At 41.1% G+C, this 17,452-nt stretch overlaps 4 protein-coding genes and 1 long non-coding RNA gene across 5 annotated transcripts; 2 read left to right on the forward strand and 3 right to left on the reverse strand.

Annotated features, from left to right (window-relative positions):
- Positions 1-2,555: 2,555 nt before the first annotated feature.
- On the reverse strand, positions 2,556-4,681 carry folr (folate receptor). The gene is made up of 5 exons (XM_034548918.1): positions 4,597-4,681; positions 3,770-3,902; positions 3,435-3,623; positions 3,003-3,138; positions 2,556-2,830 (listed from the first exon to the last, which is right to left on the reverse strand). Exons 2-5 carry the CDS (start codon positions 3,896-3,898, stop codon positions 2,556-2,558), a joined length of 729 nt encoding a protein of 242 aa, XP_034404809.1. The 5' UTR covers positions 3,899-3,902; positions 4,597-4,681.
- A 979-nt stretch (positions 4,682-5,660) lies between these two features.
- On the forward strand, positions 5,661-9,034 carry anapc15 (anaphase promoting complex subunit 15). Its single transcript, XM_034548537.1, has 5 exons — positions 5,661-5,738; positions 6,072-6,193; positions 6,283-6,342; positions 7,837-7,977; positions 8,119-9,034. Exons 2-5 carry the CDS (start codon positions 6,074-6,076, stop codon positions 8,164-8,166), a joined length of 369 nt encoding a protein of 122 aa, XP_034404428.1. The 5' UTR covers positions 5,661-5,738; positions 6,072-6,073; the 3' UTR covers positions 8,167-9,034.
- A 402-nt stretch (positions 9,035-9,436) lies between these two features.
- Positions 9,437-10,899, reverse strand: tomt (transmembrane O-methyltransferase). The gene is made up of 4 exons (XM_034548536.1): positions 10,536-10,899; positions 10,270-10,466; positions 9,983-10,105; positions 9,437-9,850 (listed from the first exon to the last, which is right to left on the reverse strand). Exons 1-4 carry the CDS (start codon positions 10,795-10,797, stop codon positions 9,653-9,655), a joined length of 780 nt encoding a protein of 259 aa, XP_034404427.1. The 5' UTR covers positions 10,798-10,899; the 3' UTR covers positions 9,437-9,652.
- Positions 10,341-13,404, forward strand: LOC117741472. Its single transcript, XR_004610735.1, has 4 exons — positions 10,341-10,452; positions 10,545-10,644; positions 12,732-12,789; positions 13,311-13,404. It is a non-coding gene; the product is annotated as an uncharacterized LOC117741472 (long non-coding RNA).
- sfrp2l (secreted frizzled-related protein 2 like) lies at positions 12,967-16,576 on the reverse strand. The gene is made up of 3 exons (XM_034548535.1): positions 15,858-16,576; positions 14,787-14,867; positions 12,967-14,566 (listed from the first exon to the last, which is right to left on the reverse strand). Exons 1-3 carry the CDS (start codon positions 16,381-16,383, stop codon positions 14,151-14,153), a joined length of 1,023 nt encoding a protein of 340 aa, XP_034404426.1. The 5' UTR covers positions 16,384-16,576; the 3' UTR covers positions 12,967-14,150.
- Between the last annotated feature and the right edge of the window lie 876 nt (positions 16,577-17,452).

A 17,452-nucleotide genomic window follows, 5' to 3' on the forward strand; every position in this document is an offset into this window, starting at 1 on the left:
AAACCATTTATTTTCCAGACCACACACCCCCTACAGGTATTACTGTCTACTTTGGGGCCAGACTGGGGAAAAAAATGGAACAAAGCCAACACAATATTTGGAGATTTGAGTCATTACGTATTTTCCTATATAGTTGCCTGCAAAAAGTCTGACTCCTAAAATGTGGTAAGGATACACACACACACGCACACACACACAGACACACATACACAGACACACACATACACACAAAGCAAGAGAGAGTTGAGTTAGGAGAGAGAGTGGAGAGTTGGGAAGGGTATGCGTGTGTTTGTGTGTGTGTGTGTGTGTGTGCGTGCGTGCGCGTGTGTGTTGTCAATGACCTCAGAAAAGCTGAGTATTAATAGCCACATGGACGACAGCCATCCCAATTCTATTTCTGACGATGGCATCACACTGTGTGTGTGAGTTGACTGTGAAAGACTGTAAAAGTATGTGGCTTAACAATATGTCTGCATTCAGGGATTGTAAAATTGTGTCGCAAAAATGTGACATTGTAATAAAACTACTTTTACTACTACTACAATTACTCTTGAAATTAAATAATTTTGCACAATTAGTTTCTTTTTCATCTTACCCTAATTGTCTAGTAACTCTGAAACAAGCCATGCTGAGATCACGGTGAGGCTGTACTTTCCATTACAAACCACAAAACACAACTTTTGTAAAGTTGTGCCTGGAGGTCAGGCCACATAGAAATGACATTGTTCCTAGTACTGACTCATTGTTCATATCAACATCAAACGTATTAATATCCGATAATTCACATTTTTATTTCATATCTGACATATTCCATTATGATGTATGCGCTAAATATTATGTAAATATCTGAAATAGCAAATTGGCATAGATGCCTCACATCAGCTATAACATCTATCATCCAGCAAGCTATAAACCTATATGTAATATTACATACATTCACAATATGATTGCTATGCCACAACCAAATCAACAATCACTCTTGTTATGAGTAATGTTTGTCAGCATCTTTACATGTCTGAAGACCTTCCTTCAGAGTATGAAAAGACGTTTAAGATGATGTTAACCTCACTGTGTGAACTGATGGGATTATGTTAAATTGATGCTGTTTGTTCAAACATCTTCTGTATTCAAACCCAGATTCAATGCTGTTTCAGTATGTTATGGTCACGGAAAAGGTTGGAGCATTGTTGTGCTCATGTTTGAGTTGGATCTATTACGGCTCCAGAATGAACAAACGACTGCAATGAGATAGTCTCATGCAAATCCACACCTCTCTTTGTTTAGCAGCCTTGTGCATACAGGCCATGCGGAGAAACAAGACAGGAAACAGCTGACCTTGCTACACTAAATCATCAGGAAGGATGTTATTATCAGCCTCAGAAATGGAGCAGAACCTTGACATCATCTGTTATGTCTTTTATATGTACTTGATTAATTATCTCATGCCTTGTTTATAAAAGTGCAGAGTGCACAAATGTTGCTAAATAGGTATCACAGACTCATCTGTGACCAGCCGAGGTCCTCTCATGTCTCGTAGCCAATCACAAGACTTATTCAAAGACCTGATAGAGCACATTCAGACGTGGCACTGACACACGCATATGTAAACTCATGCTCCTCACAGTCACACACACACACACACACACACACACACACACACACACACACACACACACACACACACACACACTCATGGGACTGGAACTCCCTAATTACCAAGCAGAGAGCCCACTAACCACTAGCTGGCCCAGAGTGGTCATGTGACATTGTGATCACAGTGCAGAGAAACATTTTCCCTCAATGCAGAGTTTTATTGTTTCCCCACTGGTGGTTATGAAGGGGTTATTAAATGGATCTATAGTTTGCACTCACATAAATGTCATCCCAGAGCTGTGCAATAATACAGTAGGCTTCATGCCTTGTCCAGAAGTTCATTTTTAATCTTATTTTCTTCATCTACACAGATTTCCAAATCTACTATTCTTTCAAGACACAACACTTTGTTGCATCGATTTCGGCTTGTGTTAGTGGTGACAAAATAATCTCTTTTTTTTGGTGTATACTGTATTTTTATCAATGTTTTGCGTTTCTTATCCTGATGGAGAAAGCAATACACTCCTTTCCTGTTTCCAAAAAGAAGAGTTTTACAACATTGTTAAGTGTTTCAGGTTGACTCTGATGCTATTCATTTACACTACAACGACATTTTTCAATGTTCATGAAATGGATGTAATATAAATGATATAGGGATATAAAGATTAATTAATGAATAAGAGAAGAATAAACTTAGAAGGAACTGCAAAGAATTAAATAAACCAGAAAATGTGGTGATGTATCAGGTAAACTGATGATGACTACTATTCTGAGGCAGATCTGGAGCCAGTTTCAGATTTAAGTATAACATTTGGAGAATTATACAGCAACACGTCTTCTACTTTGTTAATGATATTGTTGAACTTGCAACTTACTAGTCAAAAGGAGACAAGAAAGCAACAGAGGCAGGAGAGCATGTAAAAACATTTCTATTGGTTCCTCTGCGCTGATACAAGATCATTTTAGTACATCATTACAGAGAAAGATGCAAAAGCCGGGAGAAGTAGTGCTGTCAAGGCAAAGCTTTGGTATTGCTGTGCGCTGTTAAAGTAGTACGCAGCTACCTTCCTGTTGGGGTTTGGCCCATCGAACCAGAGCTGCATGCAGCGGCCCGAGGTTTTGGAGTGGGTGGTATAAAGGTAGGAATTGGACCAGATTTGCTCACACATGGACTTGGGCGTGGGGTAAACTTGGGTCCACTTCCTGCACTTGCTGCCCGCAGGGCATTTATTAATACCTGTAGCAGAGAGAGAGAGAGAGAGAGAGAGAGAGAGATAGAGAGAGAGAGATGTATAAAACAAATGTGTGAATTTGTTTTTTGTGGTTACATACCAAAATGTGAGCAAATCTTTACCTGGTCTACCACTGGTCTGTGGGTAAGGTGTGTTTGTGTGTGTGTGTGTCCATACCTGAGCTCCAGTCCCATCCCTTGTGCCAGTTAGTCTTGCAGGTGTACTCATGCTTGCAGTCTTCCCACCAACTGTGGCAGTCCTCCTGACACAAAGGCACATCCAAGATGCGCTCCTTACGCCAGCTCTGTTCCACCTACACAAATATAATTTGATTGAATTGAGTGTGAATGAGCCTTCATTTTTAGAACACAAGTGATATTTTTGGAATAAAACTCTTGAAAACGCCATGATGTGTTGGGTGAGTTATAAAAGGTGTCCACAAATTAGGGGCATATTACAAAGACTAATTAGCTGGCTCTCTTTTTATTACAAAGATAACTTAATATTGGTATATGTAAGTGGATGAATGGTCCTGACAAGCCCATCTTATGCTGCCATCTAGTGTTGCAAGTACACACATACAAGAGAGACTGAGAGCACAATACACACTGGTTGTATCCAGGGTCCCAAGTGAGGTGAGCACTCATAGAAGCAAGTGTCCTGGATGAAATGTCTCTTGCACTGGGGGCTTAAGGTGCCACAGTGATTCCAGTTGAAGTTGTACAGGTAGGAGTTGTCGTTGTGGGCTTCTGTGCTGGTGTTGGCAGTGCAACATGCATTTTCACGCCAGGGAGCACACTGGAAAGATGAGGAGGAAAAAGGGGTCACTTTATGCTGCTGAACCAAAAACATTGTTATGATGAGAAGAAAACATTTGAATCTCCCAGCATCCGCCCATTCGATTTGTTTCGTCTTTGATGTCTGTGGACATCTGTGTTTATCACCTGATAGTAAAGTTGTCCCTCAGGGCCGGGGTCTACTTTGTGGTGTTTGGCGTCCATACACATGTTGAGTTTGTCCAGAGATAGAGCGCCACTGGAGAGGGCTAGTAGCGAGGTCAGGACAAGCCACATGGCTCTACATCAACGGGTAAGACATACAGAACCAGTCAAAAGTTGAAATCCGTCTGATGTGCACTGTAACCTCTGATCTAAGTGAAACATGCACAGTACTCTGGCCACTTCAGTCACTTTTATACCATCTGGTGGCCATGTGTTATTCCTTTTTCATTTTCAAATACCAGAGCCATATGAAACAGTTTCAAACAAAACCTTCAGTATTTAAGTGTGAACTCAATCTTTGATTAGTGTTGGAGGTTATGAGGTTAATTCATCATTGCTTAAATAATTAACTCCCACAATATGTGATGGACATTGGCCCACCGAGTCTACTGGAACATGTATTATTCAGGTTCTGACATAGTGCATACTGATGCATTACTTAACCTCTTATCGTAAAACAACTTTTTAAAAAAACATTTGAAAAATCACCCTCTTACTATGTGACAAATTATCGAAAATTGGAAAAATGTGTTAATCATGGCAAAGATACTGTTCCAAATAAACTATATGTTTATACTATATAGTTCTCCTAGATGTAAACTTAAAATCAAAAGGGCAGGCAACTACAAAGACATTGCAGTTTCGGGCTTATTTTAAAAGTATTTGAAACTTACCCTAAAGCCAAAATACATGTATTGGTACTAATAACTAACTTATTTGGAGACCAGTGAGAATAATTATACAAGCAATAATGAACAAATTCATGTTACCTTGTTGTTTTGTGATGATTCCTTCCTGCAGGGATGATCCTTCAAATTAGCGTCTCCAGTCCAGTCACCTCCAACACACTGCTCAAGACCAAACAAGATTTAGAAACACACACTGTGCCAGGGCGTTTGTGTGTGTGTATGTCTCCAAGTCCAAAGTCTGTGCCAGTGTGTCAGTGCCTCATGTGTGTGAGAGTGTTTGAGATAGAGAGAAGGAATGAGAAAGAGGTAGTGTGTATGTGATCATCTGATTTTTATTACATCTTACTGTGAGGAAGGTTTTTCTTATCTCAAGGTCGACCCTGATCCTTCTAACATACACACATGCTATTAACATTTGGTGTAAAATGGCATTGTGACCTCTGAGAAGGCAATAATAAGAGGAAAAAGTAGGCAGTTAAGATAAGTTTTTTGCTTCATCTGTATTGGTGGTCTCCTGATTCAACTAAAACTTCACAAATTACAAGCACTATAAAGTGGCTGGTTAATTTGCTGTGTTTGTGTGTGTTAATCCCAGAAGTTACAGAAATTCCAAGTCCTCAGATTCAACTTTTTAAAAAGAGATTGTGTCAGCAGCTTCTGTTTTTTAATAGAAGACCAGTCAATGTACTGTTTGATTATATTTATGAGGTATACAAATTAGGGTTTTAATGTTTGAAGTTCTGTATTTCAATTAATCCATATACTTTGAGACCTGCTTTGAGCTTTTGTCTTTTATATTTATTGACAATACAATTAATTAAATAGATATTCAGGTTACCCTAATGAGGATAAGCGGTATTGAAAATGGATGGATGGATGGATGGATATTCAGGTTCTTAAATGAAAGAAAATGTCTTCATGATAAAATTCAGAATTTTGAATAATATGGTAATTTACTAGCTGTTTATTTGAATATCAGTACTCATGGGGCAAAGATCAGGGAATAGTTGTAATACTATAAACACACAGATCATTAACATCAATATCAACATACTATACAAAGTACATTTTTTGTTTCCCGGCTCTACTGGTGCCATCCAGGCGGAACCATTGTGCAGGGACACTGGAATAGAGGACACCGGAAGTTTTGTTAGGTGAACACCAGGGGTTTCCGGTTAAATATGTTTTGAAAGATTTTGAAAGCTGGAGCGAGAGATTGGCAGGTACTTAGGCTACACTATCTGTAATTTAGCCATGATTTACGAGTATAATGGCATATTATATTAATGTGTATTTTACGTAGACGAATAGCAGGGATGACTTTACATTTTAGAGTTTGAATGTCGTATAACAGGAAGACTTTAGATCGTACGTCAACGAGGTGTTACGTTAATTTCCCGTGTCCCGCCACCGCCCCCGTGTCGGTTTATATTGTGTTGGTGTCCGACACATACGTTATGTCTCCATTTCTTTCAGACTCAGGTTTGAACGCGTTGTTATTTGTGTAAAGGCTTGCTGGATTGACACCGTGTTTGTTGTTGTCCCCCGCGTGACAGACATGTCCACGCTGTTCCCCTCGCTCTTCCCCCGGATAACGGAGTCCCTGTGGTTCAACCTCGACCGACCCTGCGTGGACGAGACCGAGCTGCACCAGCAAGAGCAGCAGCACCAAACCTGGGTGAACACCTCTGGTTCAACTCTCTCTCTCTCTTTCCCTCACTCTCCTCATACTCGTGTTGTAATACGTGCTCTCTGTCTCTACCTCAGCTGCAGAGCATTGCAGAGAAAGACAACAACCTTATGCCCATCGGGAAACCTATTTTTGAGGTAATGTGCTGGTGTTGCCTTTGAGATATAATCAACAAGTGAAAATGCTGCTTTAGAGTTTCACCATCCGAAGTATGTACTGTACCCGGTAAGATGGTTCCCTCCATTTGTAACATCTGCAGTGCCGTAACGGAAACACATGAGGCCCCCCTGCAGAATAACCCTGAGAGGGCCCCCCCCCCACCCCATATGTAAGGGATAATGTATTGTCCGGCGGTCATTATCCAAAGATAAACGAACAGGACCCAAGCGTTTCTTTTGAGGGAAATTTATTCAATCAGAAAAAACTGCTCAAACAGAGAACAAATGTATTCCAACAGAAAAAAAACATATGCTAGGGCCTATCAAACAGCTCAAACAGAACATATGTTACAACAACATAACAAATATGCCTACATATAGTCGATACACCGGTAGGCTACTTTCTACAGGTTTGCATTTGAATACACATGTGCGCGTCTTTTAGCAAATCTGTGTGCAAAGTCTTTAACCACGCTCTTTACATCTAAACTGACGTTTATTCTCTATGCTAAGGATGGCCACACCTGACAGCCTCTCTTGTGACATGGAGCTTCTGAGATATGTTTTGATCAGTTTTAGCTTGGAAAATGACCTTTCTTACTTAACGGTTACTTTTATTATTTTGTACAGAGCCGTTGTCTTCTCAAAAGGGTTGCAGTGTTGGACAACGTGAAATGAAGTTAAACAACGATGTGGTTGTGGAGATAATTAAGGAAACGTGTCCGATAATGGGCGCAGGGGGTGTAGTGAGAGCATAGGTTTAATAAGGTTAATGTATTTTCAAGCACAACACATAGACAGAGCAGTACAGCTGTCAAAGTATAACGTTAGCTACGTGGTAATGTTAGCTATAGCAAACAGTACAATACCTGTCTCTTCTGGCAGATGAGTGCATCCTTCACCAGCTGGTCGAAAAAGACTTGTAATTTTGGAAAGTTTGGCATTTAATTCAGAAATGTTCTGTTTTGAATGCCGCTTTTGGGCACCACTTTTAAATGTGCGTTTCATTTTCTCGTAGTTCTCCCAGAATACACCGCGGCCCAACAATAACACCAGTCCGCGTAGCAGGAGGCCCTAGTGGTTGCCTGTTATGATTGCCTTTACAACTATTATTTAAAAATTATAAAGCCAGTTTAAAATACTTTTTTTTATTGTGTAGCTTTATATGAGAGAGACAACTTTGAGGGATATCTTAATGTTATTACGTAATGTAATATTATTTATTTATTACATTATTCGGCAACAGTGAAATGTGCCAAAGGTGGCTCACATTTGGCCGCATCGAGCCGGAACACAGCCGAGTCAGCCGACACTTAGCCGCAATACGGCCGAGTGCACTGGCTAGTGTTGGATTAAAAAAAAAAATTGCCATGCGAGGCCCCCTGTCACTGCGAGGCCCCCCCCCCCCCTGCAGTGCGGGGGCTGCGGGGGTGATCTCTACGGGCCTGAACATCTGGCTTTACTGTGGCACAGGCGGGATACGACGAAGAGGAAGAGGAGGATGACGAGGATGAGGAGGACAGCGAGGAAGACTCTGAAGACGAAGAAGACATGCAGGACATGGATGAGATGAATGACTACAACGAGTCACCTGATGACGGCGAGATCAATGAGGTGCTTTAATTTCGGATTTGTAGATTTGTGTTTTGTAGATATCTAACAGAAATTACTCTTTATTACAATAAGTGTTGTTGCCTTTATTCTCCCGAGCAGAGCAATCATGGTCTTTAATCTGTCTCTTTTTCCTTCTGTCAGGTTGACATGGAGGGACCAGATCAAGACCAAGACCAATGGATGATTTAAGACAAATGACAATTATATTCTCCATCAAGCTGTCTGGCACTGGATTTCTACTCCCCACTTAAAACATGACTGCTGCCCCTCTTGCCTGTTACACAGATATATTTGTTTTATTTGTATAACAGGAAAAGAACATAGTAGAATCAAAGCTTGTATCAATGAGTCCTTCAGAGGGAGGGAATCCAGCACAAAGTGTCTTGTTTCAAACTGCAGTTGGCCTGTGAAGGCTTTGGGCGTCGTTGGACATCACTGTGAGTGCTTCTACCTGACACACACACACACACACGCACACGCACACGCACACACACACACACACACACACACACACACACAGACACACAAGGTCTTGCTGTTTTGTAACCAGTCGGACACACACCTGCACAGAGGTATCAGTAGGCATCAGCCCAGTGAGTTCTGATTTAACCTTTGACCGTGTCATATCTTCAGTCAGGTGCCACTTCTCTCGGAGAGCCTTCAAGCAGCTGACTGAGTAAAAACAACAGTTCAGTCAGCTAAATAATGTGTTACCTATAAAGGAGACTGACCGATACTTCACCATACAGTATCATTCTGTTTCATAGTGTTGTCTATGGTGCTAATCTTCTGTTACCTTCATAAACGCTCATAAAATAGTATTATATTAAGACAATTCATCAGTCTTTATTGAAATACATTGTTATGTTTTTTTTAACCATGTCAAAGGATCAAGCAACCGTTACTTTTTAAAGAATGTCAATTGAAATATGAAGACACTCATAATGTCCATCCAAATACTTAAAGGATTGCTTGCCGAGGTTTTGGTTGTTTGTACTGAAATGAACAGAAGCCTTGACTTTTTTTTAAATTAAATGAAATAATTTTGATGACACTATGTTTTTCTATTTTTTACTTTCTTATTGATAACAACATACAATGTAACATGGTAGTAAGGTGTGTGTGTTGATTAGATTGAGTGGTTCATGGAGATCAGTCTAGTGAGGAGATTTGTGAATTTGGTGTAAAATGTATGATTTGGGATGCCGTCCAGAATTCACTTTAATTTCAGTCAATTGTTACATTTCCCATCCAAAGAGCAACCTTTTCTTCAGTAATAAACTTGTACATAAAGGATATTTATTATGAATTTACTAAAAGTGATATGTTATTGAGTTTAAGTTGCATATTTAATGAGTTAAAATCTGGCAGTTATGTAAAGACACGTATGTAAAGACATTTCCTCATATTTCTGTTTTTATTAGATAGACAAATTAATTGGTGAATTGGTACATTTTATTAATAATTCCCTTTTTCACCCAGCACTGGCAGGGAGTTATTTTGAAAGTGAGATAATGTGTAAAAAGTACAAAATAACATGCTCACATTTTTTTAGATGGATGTAAATTTAAACTTTACATCACAATGTTCTTTACAAACAGTTTTAACACAGGGTATACCACCATCCATTCATCCTGTGCCACTCCAAAAATGTATATCTGACTAATAGTGTAGTCTACTTGATTCCCTGGTACACCAGCTCAGCCATCCCATCCCTGATGCCTTTGCTGTACTCTAGTGTGGCCCGGTGGACCTTCCACTCATACAGGCCGCTCTTGCGAATGTGCCTGAGGAACTTTGGAGCCCCGGGGAACAGCACGTTGTCGGCCATGATCACAGACCCTTTTCCCAGCAGACCAGAGCCCTCCAGCATCTGTAACACACACAGAGGAAGTATAGCATATTTATTTAGGTGTCGAGAAACTGGTGTCTGCAAACTCTGAGTACATATTCATCTTCTTAGCAGCATAAGTAAATGTCCTTTCTAATGATTTGTTCGAGTCACCTGCAGATCAGGGAGGTAACATTTCTTCCAGTGGTCCATGAAGACGAAATCCAGCCTTTCCAACCCATAGTCAGACCGCAGTCGAGGGATCACCTCATCAGATGGATTTACAATGAGTTCCACCTGGAGAACATACCTTGTGAATGTCTCAAAGGTATAATACTCTCCATATTCAATACATAAAATAAAAATGTCCTCGATTGATGTGAAAACAAATAATGGTAATTTGGGGCTTTTGTCAAAAAGCCGACTGTACATGGAGTGTTTGCATGTCCCTGCTCTCTCACCGTGTCATCGTCATACCCCGCCAGGCGGATGATTTTCTCAGCGATGGCAGCATTTCTCTGGTCCATCTCGAGACTGTAGATCCGGGCGCCCGGGGGCAGAGACCGGGCGATCCGCACTGTGCTGTACCCGCAGTGGGCACCCAGCTCCAGCACCGTCATTGGGCTCAGCTCCATCAGCAGCCGGTCCAGGATCTTCCCTACACACCAAACACATCATTCTTGTAGACAGATGGTACATTGTTGTGTAAGCTAAGTTATCCTCTCACCTTTTTTAGGCCCAATGGTGCTGATGAACTCCACTTTGCTGCACCAGACATCGAAGGCTTCCAGGATGCTGTCTGGGTCTCCAGGGGTGGCGTGAGTGAGAACATACTGGTAAGTACGCTCCTCGCGGCTCAGACCAGTTACGCAGTCCTTCCATATGCGAACCAGGACCGCCCGATAGAACAGCACAAAGTAGAAGCGGCACCTGATAAGAACTGTCAGCAGGAGGGGAATGAAGGCCAGAGCGATAGCAGGAGACACCATTCTAGATCGTATAAGGAAAAACACACAAGTAGAATCATGAGACACCTATAATTATGTGTTGTTTTTTTTAAGGTGTCAATTTATATTTAAATGAATGTTGTACCCGAAACTTACTGACAAACTGTTGTGCTTCTGTCTCACTACTCTCGTTTCTTTACATTCATGGCCTACAATGGCATTGACTTACTGTATTTAAAGAACAACTTTATCAACAAATCACCTAATTTTTCAGTACAAACAATTATAGTCATCATCGCAGTGCCATGTTGCCTTCTGATACGGATGTTCAGCTGCGTTAAAGTCACTTAAAATAGAAAAACACTCAACTTTTGTTACAAGTTTAACATCATTTATAAATCCCAGCTCAACTCTTCACTTACATATAGACTTGACAAATTAACGACAGACTTTTTAAAATTATATTCTATTGTTCATTTTCATATTCTTTATTTCTAAATAGTTGGATGGAGGTAGGGATGGACGAGGAGTAGGAAGAGGTCACTACTGATGTTGAAAATCAGCTGCAGCCTCGTCCAGCTTTCCTTCGCCGTCACACGTCTTTTTGTTCTTTTGGCTGAAAAAGCCTGTCTCCGCCTTCTCCTGTTTTTGTTTTCACCTTGTCCTCCTTCTCTTTCTTTTTCTTCTCCTTTGCCTGCATTTTGCTGATCATCTTCTCCACCTCGGTCTTTCATCTTGCACATCATCTTTTCAAAGAGGCCCTCTCCTCTTCTTTTTCATTTGGAGACAGACGTCTTCGAGAGCCTTGTTGTCGTCCTTCAGCTGTTGGACTTTAGTCTGCCAGCTCAGCTCTTCATTGGCCAGTTCGTCTTGCATCTGTTTTACGATGGTCACTTGCCTGTGTTTGTTCTCAGCGGTGAACTCCATCTCCTTGAGCACCTCAAGATCCTGCATATTCTTTAACATCTTTTCAGTGACCTCTCGACTCCTCTCCAGACGGCTTGATTTGCTTCACCTTCATGGATTCTGCAGCAGAAATTCCACTTATCAATCTCAGATTGTATCTTGCATTTCTCCAGGTCGCCTAGCTTCTTTTTCGGACTGTGGATCTCGTTGTTGGCACTAGTCTGGAGCAGTTTTCAGATCACGTTCTTTTGAGAACGGTCCTGGCCGATCCTGAGGATCGGCAGCCGTCTTTCTTGTTTTCTTTCTGATATCGAACTTGGTCTGTAGTGGTGTGAAGAAGTAGTGTGAATTTGCTAACACTGAGGACACCTTTGGTTATAGGTATAAACCAGCAGGTATGTTTAAAATATGTGTTAGATTAGCAGCTCTCGGCCAAATGTAAACCGCATAACTTTAAGAGTTAAGAACCTGAGTATTTAGTGCCATTATTTCGTCCCAAAACATCATTCAATCTTCCATTAGTGCTGCAAGATCGTTCATCCAAATCCTCATACTTGAGTTTGTTAAGTTTCGCAATTATCAGGCTCATAGCAGCTGTCATTCTGAATTGTGACTCTACAACTCTTTCTGTGGTATCAAGGCTCTGTAATGTTCCATGTGTTAAATGATCAAAGCCATCAATTAGTCACGACTAACAAAGGGTCTCTAATTAATGCACAGGAAGAAGAAAAGGTAAAGCACTTATGGGACTGAATCAACACTGACAATTGTTTTAATTAAATGATCTTTTCCGGAAATGGCGACATTCCAAATAGACTGAACACATTTTTTAGACAAACTCCTTGTTTTGAATTATGCAAAATAAGATATACACAGGAAGGATCTTTCATGCTTTAGTCCTGTGGAAGATGTGAGAGAAAGTTGTTGCCTCTCTCGCTGTTTCTACTGCCCGAGGTAACCGTAGACTTCACAGGCTTTCGGCACCACACAGAACAGATGCTATAACAAAGTGATTGAATCAAATCTCTTTCGAAGAAAGAAAAAAAACTCACCTGTTTACTCAAACGCAGAGCGCAGAGCAGCAGCACCGGTGACAAAGAGGAAAGTGTGTGCGTGGGTGCAAGAAAGGTAAGAGACCTGGAGGTGTGAATAATTTAAGTATCACGTGCTTGACAGTACACGTCCTGTAATTATTTCCAACAGACGGGCGGTTAACGGTAACATCAATAACTCTTTAACTCGCAGTTAAACACCAGTTGTTGTCATTTTAAATAAGACCCACAGCCTGCTTTTTGTTCTGTTTTATTATAGCGATACTGTGTATAAGAGCAGAGACAGTGAGACACAGAGAGGCAGTGTGAGACATTTGATATATCAAGTTAACAGCAACAGGTGTAAGTCTGTGTGGCATCACATTTCTTTCGTTACTGAGTCATGATGGAAAAGTCAAGAAAACACAAACGCGCCCAAAAAAAGTGGAGTGGAGTGTCATCTAATGTAACTAAATCGTTGCATTATCTTTATTAGTTTGTTTAAATGAAAAAAAATCAACCGAATACAGTAGTTATGTTATGTAATATAATGCAAAGAGACCAAACAAGATCTAAATGATTTATTATTCACCTCATATTTCCTTCCTTTCCTTTCAGTGCTTCTCTTTTGATGCGACTCCAAACATGTGATGTCTCAACAACGTAAGCTGCTGTGAAATAAAATGGTGAAATACAAGGCAATATAAAACTCACAGGGCTATTTATTATGGTGTATGTTCATGTGTATAAAATGATAGGTAGTATAAGAATTTTTTTTTATCATTACAGGAATAACAACAATTACACTGCTTCAACCCAAATATATCAAGAGAAAACTTGTGATGAGATCAGTCTAAACCCTGCAATTAATACCAAACAATTGTACTTTGATTAAATGGTTTTACTCTCCTATATACACAAATGTACACAAATACTAGCATTGCCCCAGTTGGATGTATAGCCATGTTTGCACCATTTTGTGATAACGCCATATCACTGCTGGCTGGACATTTTCTGAATAATTGTATAATTGGTAACTATAATATGATACAGAAACACAAGCTCTCTAAGACGTATTCACTTTTCTTTTCTTTTTTAATAGTGAAACTATGCTCCATTTCACTTGAATGGTAACGTAATTCATGATACTGCTTTAGTTGATAGGAGAGAAAAGAATATGTATGTATGTAAGGAAGACTTGATTGGTTATTGAGCACTTTTTCCAGAGTTAATCAGGAACAATTCATCAAGAAAGGGGCAAGTATTCAGATTATCTGGTTAATTTACATTGTATCAAACAATCATTACTCAAGTGAATTATTCAGTGTAAATTGGGAACTATTTGTTAACTGTTCATTATTCAATGATGTAACAATTAGCAGCACACAGTTACACACTGCGTACCACCACCAAGCAGCGTCCGTGGGGCAGGACTGCGATGGTTGATAACTCCCTTGTCTACAGCTCTGGACAAGACTGTTTCAGGAGAGCTCTGATGAACTTCTTTAGCTCTTTGTCCCCTCTGGTCCACCTCACCAGTCGAGTCAGCACCAGCCTTCCCTCTTCAGCCTGAGCCAGGGCAAGATACCATCCACTCTGGACACCTTTCCCCCCCTTTCCTCCTTCTTTTGCTCGTCTTATATCCATCTGTTCCTCTGTCCCCCTGTCTTGGTTTGTCTCTGCAGGGTCTAAGCCAAGACACGTGCAGGTGCTTCCTTCTTGCAGCCACAAAGCGCTGTGGGCCATTGCGCCTCCAATCCCCTCTGCCCTCTCCGCCCCTCCCCCTGCCCACCTCAGGATGCGGCTGCGGGCCGTAGGCACGAGCTGACGGTCCCCTCCCACCATCGACACACTGCCCAGACGCATCTTAAACGCTGAAACAGAGACAGCATGCTAGTTAACAGGTGCCATTTCAGACGCATTGTAAAACAAGCTCTTTATCTCCATGATTAGATCATCTGTTCTGTGGCCTGTTTCTTTTTTAATTGGAGTTATATTACAGAGGGTTGTACTGTGTTCTGCTCCATTCTCAAAATAAAACAATTGTGTTTTGTGTAGCTTACATCCTTACATCCTACACCAGTTTGTTCTCACCATAAGGACTGTGGCAGAAGTTCTCCTGGATGTCAGTTTCTCCTTCAGCAGCCAGACTGCAGGCATCACAGATGACACTCCCTGGGGGGTTGAAAGAGAGGGGATTAGATGACTGCGAGCGTCTGCCGTGGGGATGTAAAAAAAAATCATTACGGTGGTGAGACTGTTGTCTTTGAGCAGAAACTCCGGGATCAAGGTATTCAAAACCACTTTTAGATACAGTTGGGGGAAATAAAACTTCACATATATTCAGTAGGGCCATTTCAGTTGTTACAGTAGTCCAAGAAACAGACGAACCGTTTAAAATCAAATTTGGAAATAAAGAAATATACTTTTTTTTTTATACATATAGATACTGTTATTAGTTTTTGTACTAAAGCACACATTATTGCCAACTGCAGATAGTGATGCTAATATCAATATTAAGGAGTAAAACATTTAATATTGAGAAACTATGAATGCATTAACATAAATGAGGATTTCTGAAATGTTATTATTTAGGACTTATCTTAGTGACCAAGATATGAAGCGGGAGACTTTACGGTTGAAAAACTAGACAAACTATATAATGGAGACACTTTCCTAACTTTTCTTAAACATAGATTTGTTTTTGTTCAGAAATAAGTGCTGATACTGATATGTTTGTAACAAGCTATTGGCTAATGATATCGGCATGCTGATATCGGTCAGATTCTAATTTGTGCATTGTGCTAAAATGAGAGTACATAATAACATAGAGATAATATTAGGCTATATCCTGTGGTATAGTGCACTCGGAGAGCATTGGAGAAAGGGAATGCAGCAGGGAAAGTAATTTATAGGGCTAATAATAGTGATTTAAATAATACTTAAATCTTGTAAATGGTCCTACTAAAAAGGTATACTCCAGGCACAAATATATATATATATACATAAATAAATGTGTTCATGAGCTATTAATCTAACATATTTCGAGGAGACAGTTGATTGAAAAGCAGCAGAGTTGAACTGTAAGCGTAGACTACGATCCTCATATGGTGTGATGATAAGTCAACGGCGCTTTAAAGCGGGTCGGTTAAACAGACCACTGACCTTTCAGCGCCTCCTCGTGCCCGGCCTCCTCCGGCGTCTGCCCCTCCTGCTCTCCGGTTTCCGGGATACAGAGCTGGGTCCTACGCGGGAACCGGGTGCAGTTGAACATCTCCGGCCAGGGGAACCCGAACGCGCTCATCACGGGCACGCAGCCGTCCCGTACCACCTCGCACAGGCCCCTGCAGGGGCTGACCGGCCCGCTGAGCTCCGGCAGACACACCGGAGCGAAGAGCGAGCACAGGAACTTCTTGGTGTCCCGGTGGCACAGCTTGGAGATGAGGGGCAGCCAGGCCGCCGACTGCTGCTGGGCCTCCCTCAGCGTGTCGTGGCCGAGTAAGTTGGGGATCCGCATGTGCCTGTAGCCGATCCCGTGGCACAGAGACAGGGTGCTCGGGATGGGTTTACACACCGAGCGGACCGAGGAACTGAACCCGGGCGGCGGCGGCCCGAGCTGGGCAGGAGCCGCTGTGTCAAAGGCCTGGCAAACTCCAAACAGCAACATGAAGCCGAGCGCGGAAAAAAACATTGTGTTCCGACGAGAACAGCGTGAGGTCTGCAGTTCGGCTGCTCTTCTGCCTGGACTTGACCGGCATGTAGGTGTAAACAAAAGAGGTGTGCAGGAAACGGGGGGTTAATGAGAGGGCAGGCGCCTCCCAGTCAACATCCCACCCCATCGGACTGGTGCCTACCTCCACATTCAACAGTGTCACTCTGCATACTGTTTGTTTCCTTACTTTGGGGATTCGTGTTGTAAACCACAATATATGTGAGCGACAGAGAAAGTAAGCCGATGCAGTGAAGTAACATCATAATAATAATGATACATTGTATTTGTGTAGCGCTTTAAAAGGTACTCAAGGCAACTGAAACGATAAAGCCCAATAACAATATAAACAAGAGATTACACAACAATTAGAAACAAATCTTATAGTATGTTTTTATTGAAGGCCACAGGACTTAAATGTGTGAAACCAGACTTTAAAATGAAGACACATTTAATTGAAGAGATGTTAATAAACCAGACTATATACAGTTTACTGTAAACGTGCTTCTGTTTGTTTGATAATAATGCAGGAGCATGTCTATAAGCAGTGAGAATAGAAAGCTGAATTGGTGCATGAAGAGATTTGAAAAACATGGTCATTATTGTGGAATTCGGTACTGGAAATAAAATGTAACTGCTACGTGTTAGAGAAGCAATGCATATGTACTCTGTCATCATAATTAGCCAGAGGGTGTGAGAGACCCTTTCATCTTTTTCCAGGGTGACTTCTTTGTGTGCACCAACATGCCTTGTCCTGTTCCCTTCTCCTGCTGCTGTCTTTTTGATTGTGCTCAGCATATTAGGAATTTAGACAGCTAGAACTAGATACACATTTGTGTTTCACTACATTTGCTACCATCTTCTCATGAAAATAGAGAAAAGGCACTGCTTGGGCAGTTGGAATCGGCAATATACTAATACTAATAATACTGCAAATCGCATGTACAACTGGAGCTTGCGGTTTTGCAGAGTAAGGAATGTATTTTATGTTTATTTCAAGATCATTAAATAATATGGAGGTTAGACAGCAACTAGATTGAGCATCACTAAT

The sequence above is a fragment of the Cyclopterus lumpus genome, chromosome 13 (assembly GCF_009769545.1).
Source record: "Cyclopterus lumpus isolate fCycLum1 chromosome 13, fCycLum1.pri, whole genome shotgun sequence".
NCBI classification, from domain to species: Eukaryota; Metazoa; Chordata; class Actinopteri; order Perciformes; family Cyclopteridae; genus Cyclopterus; species Cyclopterus lumpus.